Here is a 15,295-nt window from a genome sequence, read left to right on the forward strand (position 1 = left end):
GCACGGTATTCAGATGCAAACTATGCGGCTGGAGAGCTTAAGTAGGATCAGGAAAGCCTGAAAGTTCTCTTGGGCGGAGGGGCCACGTGTGAGGACAACAAGGCTCCGCTTTTTCTCTCTCCTCTCTCCCCTCCCCCTCTCTCCCCACTTATACTTCTACTTCCAATCTCTTATTGTAAGATCTTTGCCTCCTTGGGAGATTCTTCGCTCCCTCCTAAGGAAGAATTCCCCTGCACTTGTAACTAGACCCTGAAATAAAGCTCAACCCTTGTTCGACTCTGGAACGTCCTTTCTCTCATACGAGCATCCGGTTTGGCCAGCCGAAGACCTCCGATAGAGGTAAGGGAAGATTCGGGTAGCCCACAGGCCTCTAGGCCTGGCAGGAAGGGCCATGCACTCTAATGAAGGAAAGGGAAGGGTTTCGGCACATGGCAGTGAGGCATGGCGATGACATCATACCTTCTGGAGGACAGAATGGATTCTAAATCTGGGTGGGGAAGCTTCAACTCTGCCACCTCTGATAGGAGCCCAGCCTCGAGCTTGCTGCCCCGCTCCCCACCTCCTTACAAAGCAGCGGCCAATGATGCTGACACTGTTTCCAGCAGCCAAGAAGCTGATGCCAGATCCTTCTCCCTCTGATATTAACTTGGCTATGGTGCCATCTCATTTCAGAAAACTTTCTGGGACTGGGAGTTCTATGGAAGCATATGCCACACTCTCACACACAGTAAGGTACTTTTATATGGAAGAAGAAGAAGATGGTATTTTAGCTAGCCCAGGTCTCAAGCTGTCAAATGCAGCAACCACCCACCCTCAAATAGCAGCTTCTCAGGAATCTCACACAAGGCACTCCCTCCCTCCCGGATCGTCAGAGGAATTCCAGGGTAAAAGTTTCAACACTATTCTACATCTGCACATAAGCACAAGAATTGACAATTTCCTGGATCCTTTCCCCACTGCCAGGATTCTCTTTCCCTTTTCCTGAACAACTAAGTATACTCATCGTGCTCTTCATCCATAACCTAATGAAAGCAAACACACCTTCCCATGTAAGGCCACAGGGCAGTCCCACAGTTCAGTTTAAACTTTGATGAAAACTTATCCCGTAGGGCTGTTGCCAGTTTTGTTTTGGTTTTTTTTTTTTGGGGGGGGGGGAAAGGTCAGGGATCCTCACGAGAGATGAAATGATTTGTCTTGTTTCCTTCTCCTCTCGTACTCTCTAGACGATACTACTGCTCTTTGCGCAGTTCTATCAGCTGCAATCTCCAGAGGCCTGCTTTTCATCTCACATTACATAAATCAACCAGACATCTGTCTCTGTTTCGGCCACCTCGGCTCATCTACCCACCTTCGCCTCTTGCCTCTTCTTATCTCTACCAAAGAGCTCAATCATTCTTTCTTACACTGAAAACAGCTGGGTGGCACAATAGAAGGATGCTGGGCTTGGTGACCTGAGTTCAAATCCTGCCTCAGAGACTGTGTGACCTTAGGCAAGTCATTTAAACTGTCCAGGTCTTCGTTTCTCCTCCTCTATGAGGTGAAATGCTTGGACCGGGGATGTGTTGGGGCCAGCTTGTACCAGCTTGTGAGAACCGATTGTTAAACTTTCAACGTGAGCGTTTATACCTCAGAAATTGGCAAATGCTACAGATCCGGGCTAGATTTATTGTTTTGTTGATTGTTGAGGCTTAAGAAAGTGGGTGGAGAAAATGTTGAAAATGCAGAGTAAACATAAAAATGTGTCTAGTTCACACGTTTTTGTTTGTAGAGCTGGCTGTTAGACATTGACCAGTGCACCAGATTGACTCCTCTTCCACTTCCACCTACTGCTCCTTGTTATCTTCTCTGGGGCCAAGAAAAAACCAAATCCCTCTTGCATGGCACAGCCCTGCAAATATTTGCGGACAGGTATCATGCATAGTTCCCCACCCATCCTCCCTTTCTCCAGCGTTTTCTATTCCTCTCCACTCTTCCCATTCACTAGCTATAGTCCTCTGCACCTGGAAGATGTCCACTCTTGGTTAGAAGATGCTGAAATATGCTCACTCCTCCCTCCCTCCCCTACCACCCTGAGTTTCTTTCAAGGCTGAAGTCCAGACAATGCCAATGCTATCTGTGATTACTCTATGCATGTTATCTAGGATTGCATGAATGGGTATTTCTACACTCTTAGAACTATCCCGATTATACAGGTGCAATGCAAAGACCCTGCTACCATATTTGAGCCTTGCATTCCCTGCCCCACCCCTATGGTTACACTATTTTTCCTTTTTCAAGCCTGTTGGTTTGGTTATTTATCTGTAGAATATTTTTGACCTAAGTGAATTCAGTGTATCATGAATAAATTCCCCATGGAGGGGAAATGCTAAAGAAGGTAGGTGCCCAAAGCAGCAGCAGAAGTACCTAAGGGAAAGGCCATCCTGTGAGAAAAAGCTGCACTGGCTTGGAAGGGTCACAGATCAGCCATTCTAATGTTTTAATTATTAGGGAGTTGTACCCAATTCCGATTAGTCATCTGGGTGTGGGAGTCGGTGTCTGGCTGTGGTTTAAGTGAATCCATCCTTCCCCTTTTATTTACTTAAGACACATACACCCCTGTCACCTGATTTTTCCGGGTGACTATCAAGCAATTCAAGTCGACCATTAAATTCTGTTAGAGGAAAAGGTAAGAACAATTCAGCTCTCAAATGTTTAAAGCTTATAATTAATGCACTTCCCAGAAAACACTGGAAGAGAGAGCCCCGGTCTTTGCTAAACTTGGGCCGTCTGAATGAGCATCTGCAATTGCACATGAGTAGCAACCTTGGCAGCAACTCTGAGAATTAAAACCCATTGAATACATTAAGTTTCTTTCTTGCTGATTTACGGCCACTTCTAGATTAGACAGTGACTGTCTCTCAAGAGATTCCTTCAACCACCCACCCCCTCTACCCGCAGTCTTTTTTTCCCTCCCTTTTGGGGAGTTGCTGCTTTCTTTGCAATGGCTAACCCAGCACTGCTGAGGAGGTGAAAAAGCCAGGGAGGAACAGGAGCCTGGGAGATGTGCCAACCTGAATCTGGGAAACCAGATGTGGCCAGAAGAAGAGCAAAGTCAACAGACTGAGTCCAGCCATGGAAGTTCTCAGCGTGCACGTGTGTCTGAGGGCATGCCTACGTCTGTTTGCCTTGCCCTATCTGTCTTCTTTACAGGCACAGGTCATGTTTCCTATATGCCCACCCCGAGCACTCCATACCCTATTGCTCTTTTAACAATTCTGATGTATTCATGGAAATTCCAATCAACTTGGGGAGGCAGCACTGCAGATGTATTATTGCCACATGAACTACATCAAGCTAGGACAAAATGGAGAGATAATTAATTTACTATGCCGGAGGAAAGGACAAAGGTTTCCAAGGAGAAGAGCAGACCCTCTGGGTCATTAACAGCTTGGGAGGATAAGATTTTCCACTGAAAAAAATGAGTGGACAACATTATGTCTAACTTTGTCCTTCAATACACAAGTCCCCCACTTCCCCAAAAAATTCCTCAAAAATCAAAGCTTTAGCAAATAAATAAGAATCTCAATCTCAAGAGCGAGTAGAAGGCTAGAATCCATATTAAATAAACAATTATGTTAGATTTCAGTTTCTATCCTGTCTTCCTCAAAAACAGAAAAACTCTGGAATAGTAGCAAAACATTGGATCCAAAGGTCCAAAATTTGAGTCTTTGGGTCTGGGGCCTGAGCCATACTACATACCAACTGTATGACCATAAGCAAACCTTTTAACCATTTTGAGCCTCAGTTTCCTTATCTGTAAAAAGAAATAGTAATACTTGCTATATACTTCACAAGATTGGGAAGAGGTAGGCATTTTTAAAACCATATAGCTGTGTATGTCAGCTTGTATTATTCACCATATGACCTCTTGAACTTCTAGCTGACTGAGGGAATGTGGTAACTGAAGGTAGGCTTATCTCTTACATTTGCCTGACAGGCAGTCACTTAAATATGGAGAAACCTGATGGACTGAGTCTTTGTTACACTTCACAGATTTGATCTTAAGGCTACAATGCTACAGTGCTACTAGTGACTTGGAAAAATTTGAGAAGATGCTCCTTCCTTCCTCCTTTGAGAGGTGGAGGATCATGGGTGTGGAACATGCCATCTGCTGTCTGATGTAGCTGATAGCTATTGTTTAACAGGTTTCTTTTCTTTCTTTTTCAATTTTACTACAAGGGATGATTCATTAGATATGGTTATAAATATATATATGTAAAATATATACACATATAAAATGTATGATGCATAATATACATATATAATATATAGTTATAAATGAAGGTGATATTAAAACAAGAAAAGGCCATCATTTAAAAATAAGACAAAATAAGAAAATGGGAAAATGTTAAAATAATTGCTTCAGGCTCTATTCAATGTGTTACCCTGAGAGGGAAGTAAAATATAGTGGAGCATGGACTTTTGAAATCATTCTCATAGTAGTTGATGCAAACCTCCTTACAATTAGCAATAACTATGGCAATGGATCTGTAATCTTATCAAATGTGAGGATCAAATGAGATAAAACTTACATAAAGTGCTGTGTAAATATGCATGACATGTTTATATACATATTAACTATTATTATTTGGAAAATGGTTTCATGACGCAGACTGCAGTCCATTCATGCCATTGTCCTCAGCAAATCTTTGCCCATGTCTTCCCATAAATCTCCCAAAGGGAACCTACCCATTTTCTGGGGGCCTTCTAGTTCTCTTAATCAGTTTTTACCCTTTTTGGGGGTGGGAGGTAACATTTGGTACCTGAACTATTTTAAAAGTAAATGTTTAATATTAATGAATAAAGCTATACTTAAGTTTCATACTCTTCTAAGACAGTTCACTGAAAAGCATCTAAATAGTGGGAGAGGAAATGCTAGGGTTTTTTTCCACCTTCTGCTCACAGAGAACTCTAAGAAGTCATTCTTCAGTCACATGGTGCCACGCACAAAGTGAACCTTTCTTTCTTCACAGAATGAAGCTGTGGATGGATGCACACTACAATGGGATGATCCACTGCAAACACTGAAAGGGAAAATGTCCCTGCCCTGGCTGGTGAAAGTTCTACCTCTAGACCATTTGGAAGGGAAAAAAAGCAAGCAGAATCTGCCAGTAAGTTAGTGGGGTTCCTGTAGATTGTAATCTAAAGTGTACCCCAACATATAACCTCATGGTAACTACCAAATCCATTTCTGCTTTGAAAGGAATGGTGATATATCACAATGTGCAGGGTACTAAAGAAGGCTAGTGATAGGAACTTTGCCATTGTCTCAGAGAATTCTTTCTTTTGAGTTCGATTTCATGTACCTACCCTTTGCGCATTTGACTTGATAGCCAAACAGAACTCCTTTCCACCCCACACTATTGTCCCGATCTCTCCCACCTCCATGTTGAGCTGGCTTAAAGACCTGCCTTTCTCCCACCCCTATGCCTCCCTCAAGTTTCCTTCTTCCTTCAAGGACCAGTTTACATCTTCTCATGGCTGAAAATGATCTCTCTCTCCCCTCAAATATTCTAGACCATTTTATCTAGACCTCTCCATAACACTTGCCCTAATCTCTCTTTTCTGTCATCATTATTTCTTTATCTGCTACATTCCAGCTAGGTGGCCCAGTGACTAGAACATTGGTCATGGAATCTGGAAGACCTGAGCTCAACTCTGGCCTCATAAATGTACTAGCTGTGTGACCTTGGGCAAGGCATTTAACTTTATCCTGCCTCAGGCAAAGTAAAGTAAGGATGATAATAGTGCCTACCCACCAGGGTTGTAGTCAGGACCAAATGAGATCATATTTGTAGAGCGCTTAGTGCAGTGCCTGGCACACAGTAAGTGCTTAATAAATGCTTGTTCCCTTTCTCTTGTGTCCCAGCTGTTAGACTGTAAGCTCTTTGAGGCTTCTTCTGCCCTCTCTCTGTTTGCATCTGCAGAATTGTACACAGGAGGTGCTTAATAAAATGTTCACTGAATTTAATTGATTGAATGAGCACAATCACATCCATTTTTCTGCTGGGAGGACTTCTAAATTGCCATTGGCTTAGATTCCAACATTTGGTCAAGTGAGCTGTCCCTTTGGAAGAGGGTAATCTAGAGTAGCACAGTCCAGAATAGCCCTGGAACCAGAAACCACATTTCCTACCAGTCTTCCCTCCCATTCTACTTCCTAGATGGCTATACTATGCAGTCCGCACATTAGTGGATCTCTGCCCTCCCTGTATGGGCATTCCCTCCAGTGATGCAAACCCCACCAATGCATGCTGGTACATCCTGAGGGATTTTCCTCTATGTGCTCCTGGAAATCCATCACAGGAGGTCCAACCACTTCTAGAGACCTTCCTGGCATTTTCCTGACATTTGATAGATACCAGTAGAACATGGAGGCTGTTTACTGGTTATCACTTACACCTACCACATGACTATCCCATAATTTCCTCCTGCTACTGTTGATTTCTCAAGTGATCTCCTTGATGCTGTTTCTCTCATGTTTCCCTCCTCATTTGTCACATGAAACAGCCTGGCTGTACCCACTCTTCACTCTTGTTCTTCATCCTTCTGAGACTAGTATGACAAGGTATGACATGACTTGGAGTCACACCTCACCACTAGAAAGAATACTGGTGTTAAAATATGGACCTGTGTTTCCATAAGAAGCTGGATGTGTGTGTATGTGTGTGTGTGTGTGTGTGGGGGGGGTATCATCCTCCAAACCGCAGTTACTCAAAGGCAATCAGCCTTCTCTTCTCCTGTTCACCTTTATGCCCATCTCATCATCCATTTTCTGTGTCCCAAGTTGTTTATACAACTACACATTATAACACGGAGGCAGCAAGGGAGTTGGGGGTAGTGGGCTGACCCCACTAGTCAAAAGACCTGAGTTCAAATCCTGTCTCAAATACTTATATGTGTGATCCTGGGCAAATCCCTCAACCTTTCTCAGTCTCTTATTCCTCATCTGTAAAATAAGGATAATAATAGAATAATGTCTACCACAGTGTTGTTGTGAGGATCAGATAAGAGATAGGATGTATGGAAAGCAATTTGCAAACCATGAAGAGCTATCTCAGTGTCAGATCATTATCTGAAGCACTGTGATTCTGTTAGGACCCTAGGCACCAGTGGTCAAGCTCAGTATAACCCTGGCTTGGCAACTCCAGCCCAGTGCCCTCAGGGCAGAGAAGAGTGAGAGATCAGCCAAAAGGAGGGGAGAGTGGAACACATATGACAAATCCTCTCCTACACTGAAACCAGGATCAGGACTTGGCATAATCGAACTGTCAGCATTGCCAGGACACATGATTTCTTCCAATGCTGCCTCTCCTCTACTGGGCCCTCAGGAAGTGGTCAGAGCCCTTCTAGCACCATTAAACTCTGGGGCTTCCATGGACACTGACCACTTCACAATATACAGCTGTGCCAAACTGGAACAGTGCACACCAAGAGCCAATTAACAAAGAAACGCTGCAGAGCTCTGGGCAGGCTTATAGCACAGCTGCGAAAGGAACCCTGAACATAAGGAAAAACTAGTGAAGAAGCCCAGAGAGGAAGAGATTTGGTTTACTGGATTTAGCCTCAATCAAAGATTCTTACCTGGGGTCTAGGAACTTGAAAAAAAAAACAAAACAAACACCACTTGATAACTACATTAGAATAGAATTGATTTCCCTGGTAATCCTGTTTTATTTTATGCATTTAAGTACATTATTCTGAGAAGGGGTCTTCAGGCATCATCAGACTGCTGAAGGGACTCAAGACCCCCCCCAGAACGTCAAGAACCCCTACTCTGTGCCATCCTTTCCACAAATGTAGTATGTACTTGCAGTGTTTCCTTAGTGCATCTCTACTACTACAAAGAATTATTAACTATGATGTCAGTCCATTAACTGGGTGATTTTTCTCATGCAGAACTGGTTTTGAAGATGTTTGGCAGACATAGATATTCTCATATGTTCAGAGGCATCTGGACTCCAGTCTTTACAACAATCCTATTAACCACCAGACAGAAGTAGGCCAACACAGGATGGGGCACTTCCTAGCACTCTGCCTTAAAAGTCACTTTCTGTAGAGAGATAAGAGGTCAGTCAGTTCCTGTGAAGTGGCTTGGAGGGCTTATGGGGACCATTTTTCTTTAAAGAGCAGAGGTAGGGATGCTAACAGTAGGTCTTCAATCACAGCAGTTCTTTAAAAGATCTTCTTTCCATCCTTGGGATCACTCATTTGCCCACCCTTTGTCACCAAACCAACATTAAAATAGTTCTGGCCTAGCTGGGGGCTAGCGGGGCTTTCTGAAAATTTATCTGGCTTTCCTCTGGGTGGTGAGAGGTATCTTGTTTGCTCAACCTCTTCCAAAGACTCATGGGGTATAGCTCATGGTATTTTTGTTACAGCTGCTCTCCACACCCTTACCCCCCAGCATTTTGTGACTAAGGCTTAACAGCCCTGAAATGGCTCCAGGGAACTGGTGCTCAGTTCTCTTCTCCTTTAGCTGGCTTCCTTTACTTCCCTTCCAGGTGACCCAGGGTAGCACTGAGAGCTTTGTTAGCAGCCTCCACCTGAGTTGGGTGGTTGGCATGAGCTTTCCATGCTTTGTGTTAAGAGATCCACTACATTTTAGCTTCCCCTTGTAACCCCCACCTGCTGCACAACACACAGTTTCCGTAAATTCATGTTTAAGATCTTTCTGATGCTATGTTTTTATGATGTGGAGATTTCTTCAGTCAAAGAATGGCAGAAATAGTGAAAGCAAATCTGCCCAGAAGCTGGCATTCTCAGAGCACTGTCAGTGTGGCAGGCTATAAAAACCATGCAGTCCATTTGAGTCATTCTGGAGCCAGGGGTGGTGGTGGTGTTCTCAGGCCACTAATCCCCTATCAGGTGATAGCTCACAAGACTCCTGTGAGTCCTCATTACTGAGGCAGAAAGCCGGCACTCAGCCAGAGGTTTCAGTGACCCCAAAGTAATATGGTTAGCAGTTAACTTCACAATCAACTTCCAGAAGATTTGTAGACTAAGATATGGGGAGTGAATATTGTCTTAGAGAGGAAAATGAAAAGAACTTTTCATAACATACCGTAAACACCTATGACAAAGATGAAAAACCAAGGATTCTTCTTCCATGTGCTATAACATAGATCAAGAAACATATAATACCCCTATATGACAGGCAGAGAGGACTTGAGCTAGCCTTGGAGTCAGCTGGAGTCACCCACAGCCTCCTGGCTGACCACCCTGCTACTTGATCTCTTTCTGTTACAAATCTACCATGTTAACGTGTGCCTACATGACTTCCATTTTCTAAAGTAGTTTCTTTTTATAATGAGGTTGTCATTGTACAAAATGTTCTCTTGGTTTTGCTCACTTCACACAAATTTTCTCATGTTTCCCATTTCCCTTTTGGTCATTTCTTATGGCACAATAATCTTACATTCATATATTATAATTTGTTCAGCCATTCAGCAGTAGATGACCATCTCCTTTAGTTTTCATTTGTTTGCCATCATAAAAAAAGCTGCCATAAAAGTTGTTTGTACATATCACTTTTTTCTATTTCATGGGTGTAGGCCTCAATGGTAGTATTACTGGATCAAAGGGTACACACAGTTTAGTAACTTTGGGGGCATAGTTCTAAATTGCTTTCCAGAATGGTTTGATCAGTTTATAGCTTTACTAGCAGAACATTAATGAGCCTGTTTTCCTCTTGCCCCTCTAACATAGACAATTTTCCTTTTTTTGTCATCCTTACCAATCTGATAAGTATGATTTTGAGGCTGAACCTCAGAGCTGCTTTAATGTGCACTGACAAATTATTAATGGTTTGAAGCATATTTTTATATGCAGTTGACAGTTTGGATTTCTTTTTCCTTTTGAAAACTACTTATTCATGTTTGGTGACCATTTGTTAATTTGGGAATGGCTCTTACATCTAAAATATGGAATCATTTTCTTATGTCTGGAAAATGAGAATTTCATCACAGAAACTTGATGCAAAGATTTTTCCCCAGTTAATTGTTCCTCTCCTCATTTTAGCTGCAATGGTTTTCTTTGTGCAAAACATTTTAAATTTATAATCAGAATCTTTTGTAATTCTCCTTATCCTTTGTTTGTTCATGAACGCTTGTCCTGTCCACAGATTTGAAAGGTAATTTTTTTCCTTGTTCCTTTAATTTGTTTATGATATAACTTTTTATATCTAGTTCATGTATTTATAGCTTATCTTGGCATATAGTATAATATGTTGGTCTAAATCTATTTTTTGGGTGAGGCAGTCAGGGTTAAGTGACTTGCCCAGGCTCACAAGGCTAGTGTCAAGTGTCAGAGGCTGGATTTGAAAACAGGTCCTCCTGACTCCAGAGCCAGTGCTCTCTCCAGTTCACCACCTAACTGCCATGAGATGATCTAAATCAAATTTCTGCTAGATTGACCTTGCAGCAGTTTTCATCAAATAGCCAGCCAGTTTTTACCCAGTCGCTGGGGTAATCCCATATTTCAAGGTCAATTTTCATCTGCTTTATAGATCTTTTGCTATTGGTCTCTAAATCACTTAGTTTACACCACATAATTAAATAATTACCATCTCCTGCCATGCTCTGGTCTTCAATCATTTCCTATTTATCTTAACTCCCCAGTAAAATCGTAAACTCCTCAAGGATAGGGCTGCTTCATTCTTCTTGGCTGGCCTACGCACTGCTCAGCACAGTATGAACACACCATGATGTACACTTGTTTCTTTGATCCTAACGCTTCCTGTGACAATGATGAAAATCATCTCTTTCACAAATCATTGGCACTGCTTATGCTTAGAAACCTACAATGCTTTCCCATCACCTAGCATGACCAAGCCTCCTCCTGGCCTTCTAGGCCTTCACTTGGCTGCTGTCCAGCTTCTTTCTGCCCAAGAGAGATTCCCTAAGTCAGTCAAACAATCCTGCTTGCCAGTCACCTGGGCCTTTGTGTTCTCCCTTCTCTCTACTAATCCATGCCTTCCTTTGGCAGGAAGTCGCTCCGAGCTGCCTTCAGGAATCCTTCCCTGACTTAAGAGTTTCTGCTGTTGTTCAGTCATGTCTGACTCTGGGACCCCATCTGGGGTTTTCTTGGCACAGATACTGAACTGGTTTGCCATTGCCTTCTCCAGCTCATTTCACTGATGAGGAAACTGAGGCAAACAGTTAAGCAGCCTGCCGAAGATCACACAGCTAGTAAATGTCTGAGGCCAGATTCAAACTCAGGTCTTTCTGACTCCATGCCTGGCACTCTATCCACTTTGCTACCTAACTGCCTGATTTAAGAGTACCCAAATGATTTATTCCTTTACTCTCCTCTACACTTAACATTTGGTTTGCATTATAATAACTTGGACTGCTTTGTACAACACTCGAAATTTGACAGTTTTTTTTATGACTTTTATGCTCCATATCCTAAACCAAGTTGTAAGCCACTTATGGACAAGCAATGACTTCTTGTTCTTCTTGGGGCTAGGGTAGCTCTCTGAGGCACTCAACACAGGAGTGCTCCAAATCTGTTGCCAATAAACAGCCAGGAAGCAAATGTATCTGAACTGAAAGCCTGCCACCTACAAAAGAAGAGCTGACTCTGAGCTTGTTTATATATGTTTTTATAATCACAGATTAAAAAGGGGGAGGTAGGGTCATTTAGAATAATGCATTCTCAGTCAACATGTATAAGTCTCCAGTACCCTGAGGGGAAGCTACCCTGTCCCTTCTCAGAACAGATGAGTTTAAACCACAAAGAATATCTAAGTTTTATAGCTTGTGCCTACTCCTTCTGCCATCTTCCCTCCTGCTCCCAAGCATCTTAATGAGGTTTAGACCACAGGTATGAAAGAGCATCTGGCTTGGTGACTTCCATAGCACAAATTCCGATCCCCCCCCAAGGCTCTGCAAAAGCTTTGTTCACTGAAGACTCAAAAAGCCTGCCTCCTTTTCTAAGTATCTATCAATGTTTCCAATCACTGAGAAAAGTAATATGGGATTCAAATACCTCTCTTCACGTAACCCTATCTGTTAGCACATCTACCTGAAAGGCTCTCCACAGGCCAGTTGAAAATGTTATCAGGCTAAATGGTTCTATTCTATTCAGACGCTAATTCATGGGAGGCAGACCTAACCATGCATGCCTCAAGAGCTAGAACCAAAAGGCAAATATGTCTTGAAGTGCTTTTCTGTACTCACCTTGATCATTTCCGCCACGTAACTTTCTGGCCCTGTGTACTCAGTAGAATCCTTCACCTTGACCAAGACAATGAAGCACAAATAATGCCACATGTTGTGTTCCTCTTTAATATGCTCTTCAAAAGTGACCGTCTTGTTATCAAACTTGTCTCTTTCTAAGCCTAAAAGAAGAGAAAACGAAACCTCTCTTTAGCACCCAAATAAGTTCTGTTTGCCCTATAAATTCCATCTAAAAATGTGGATCTACTGGGCTTTCCAGTGAACCAGTTATATATTTGTACATACAGCTAAACATAAGAATATCCCAGACATGCAGATTAAAGGACCTTTGAGATCAGTTTGGTTTAATCACTTTTTTTTTTTAAAGATGAAGAAACTGAGAAGTTATGTGTTTTGTCCCAAATGACAAAAGAAATAAATAATAGAACTAGGATATGAATTGATAGTCTCTGCCTCCCAAACCAGTGGCCTGCTCACTTTCCTGCTGACCAAAGACTGAACCCGTTAAGTGAAAACTGCTCATGCCATACTAATTATAGCACACAAACCACCCGTAGATTTTGTAAAAGCATGTCTCATCTTGAAATTCATTAACTGAAGCCTTTATGAAGCATCCACTACATATAACTCACTGCGCTAGGAAATGGAGAGACAAAACTAGCTCTTAGGACATGGCCCTTGTCAGACAGCTTACAGTCTGGCAGCCATGATGACATCTCAGAAGATCAACCTACAATACATCTAACTAGATTGTCCTGATTCAGTTCCAATTCCCTTATGAATCTGAATCATGTTCTGTGTTCTTGTATCTTCCCCACTCCTCCCTCTCTGTGCTAACCACAATAGTGGGCAGATACTTCATAAATGGTGTTCGATTCGACACTCCATCTCTCGGCTTCTGGCATGTTCTTCTGACTGTCCCTTGTGTCTGGAATGCCCTCCTTCCTCCACTCTGCCTTCTGACTTCTCTGGCTTCCTTTAAATCCTAATGAAAAGTCCTTCTTTTACTAGAAGCCTCCTCCATCCCCTCTCTTAATTTGAGGACCTTCCCTCTGTGAATTATTTTCCTACTTATCTTGTACATAGCTCACTCTGTCTATGTTTCTTTCCTTTTTGTTGCCTCCGTTAGATGGTAAACTCTTTGAGGCCAGGGGCTGGTTTTTTGGCCACTTTTTGTATCCCCAGTGTTCAGCACAGGGCTTGGCACATAGTTGGCATTTAATAAATGCTTACTGATTGACTGATTGATGGTGGAGGGGAATGATCCATACTTTTCCTGAGGATCTCTTTTGTGAAATAATTATTTTGCTATTACATAACAAAATATAGGTTAAGGTCTGAATACTTTCTTCCAGAAAATTTCTGAGAGGTTAGACCTACATGCATGTCTTCTTCCCTTTGAATCTGTTTAAGAGGAAGAGCATGAAAACAGAAGGTCTGAGTTCAGGGAACAACCACAAGGTTGGGGCACATGATGCCAGGGCAGAACCCTCAATCTTTGCTCCTTAGAACCAGTCTGCTCTAAGAAATGTAGTGGTGTTGAAAGCACTGCTCAGGGTAAGTTAGAAAAGGCACTGGGTTTCATCCAAGAATAGTCTTTCCTCCGAGGACAGATAGTAAAGAAATAAAGAGTACAATCAGAGCATTCCATGCCTAGGGAATGCAGGCCTCACCGCCTAGCATGTCTTCAAGGTTCAGATTTCCCCAGGGCTCCTCCATCTTAGCATATGGGGCTCCAGGCTGAGCTGGGCCTTCCCTCTCTTGGTGGCTTGAAGGGAGACCTTCCCAAATAAAGACCTACCACAAATAAAGCAGGTGGTCTTTAAGATCTCTTCTTTCTTCTGCTTTTCACTCCTCAGGTCGGCAAAGGTATCAATGATGACCCCAAAAATCAGGTTAAGAACAATGATGATCACCATGAAGAAGAACAAGAGGTCATAAATCACTCGAGCAGCAAAGAGAGGTTCCTGGGAGAAAACACCATCCTCATTAACTCCAGCCATCAGCTTCATCGTTCTAGTCTGGACAGCGCTGGCAAAACAGCATTAAGAAACCTCTAACAGGCTTAAGCCAGCCACTTCTACCATCAGCTGTCAGGGCGAAGGGAAACTTCTAGAGCTAGAAATAAGTGAAAGCTGAGGAGACTGGGCTGAGTTCTACAACCGTTTCTTTTTTGATCTATCTTTATTACAAATCATTAGCTCTTCTTTGTACTACTTGATAGGCTATAAACCAACTTTTGGGAGCCAAGATCTTTGGGAAATGAACCTCAGGCCTGTGAACCTGATGACCAGCATAAATGTTACAACTGTTTATACATACATACATACATGTACAGACACACACACACATAAATAACAAAAGTCATCCCTCTAGAAATTGCAAACTTCCAGCTATGACTTTAACAGGATATACTAGAACAGGTGTTTTTTGGAGAGAGCCACTGGCTCCCTCCTCTTCTCTTCAGTATACATTAATCTCATTTACTGTGCAATATCACCCACCCACACCTCTCTTCCTTCCCCTTCCACATGAATTTACCTCTTTGGAAGGCTTCCTGAGCACATCTCCTACTCCACCCCCACTTCTCAGTCCATGACTCAGCACAGTAACAATACACATCAGTAATGTCTCACACGTATGTTCCTTATCTTCTTCAATTTGTTCTGCTGGAGTCAGCTCTGTTAACATAGAAAGTAATAATAGGTTTAAAGTGTAAGAAAACATATACCGTGATTTTGATATTATATTTCTTGAATGTCATTTCACTAGCTGACAGGCATGAAAGGAAAATAAATTCAGAAACCAAGGGCAAAAGATCCAAACATTTCCGTTCAAAATGCGTAGCTATCAATAGCAGCATTTCATATTTTCAGCGACTGTGGCATTAACCATGAGTAACTTTCTTTGTTCTGTACCAATGATATCCTTTATTTGGTGACACTTAAAAATATTCCCCACCTTTTGAAATCTATAGGATTCTCATCTCAGTCCCAATATTGCCTCACTGTTCAACCTTAGGCAAGCTGCTTAATGCCTCGGAACCCATGTGTCCACTGAGCGTGTACTACTTA

The 15,295-nt window shown here is 42.4% G+C and overlaps 1 protein-coding gene across 5 annotated transcripts in view; it reads right to left on the reverse strand.

The window, feature by feature from the left end:
* Positions 1 to 15,295, reverse strand: part of ITPR1 (inositol 1,4,5-trisphosphate receptor type 1) — a 384,526-nt gene that overhangs the window by 28,269 nt on the left and 340,962 nt on the right. For all 5 annotated transcript variants that reach the window (XM_072598619.1, XM_072598616.1, XM_072598617.1 and 2 more), the window contains 3 exons: positions 14,763 to 14,902; positions 14,023 to 14,188; positions 12,222 to 12,382 (listed from right to left, as the gene is read on the reverse strand). In XM_072598619.1, coding sequence (XP_072454720.1) covers positions 12,222 to 12,382; positions 14,023 to 14,188; positions 14,763 to 14,902 — 467 coding nt within the window. The remainder of the gene's footprint in view (positions 1 to 12,221; positions 12,383 to 14,022; positions 14,189 to 14,762; positions 14,903 to 15,295) is intronic.

The sequence above is a fragment of the Notamacropus eugenii genome, chromosome 3, assembly GCF_028372415.1.
Source record: "Notamacropus eugenii isolate mMacEug1 chromosome 3, mMacEug1.pri_v2, whole genome shotgun sequence".
Classification (NCBI taxonomy): Eukaryota; Metazoa; Chordata; class Mammalia; order Diprotodontia; family Macropodidae; genus Notamacropus; species Notamacropus eugenii.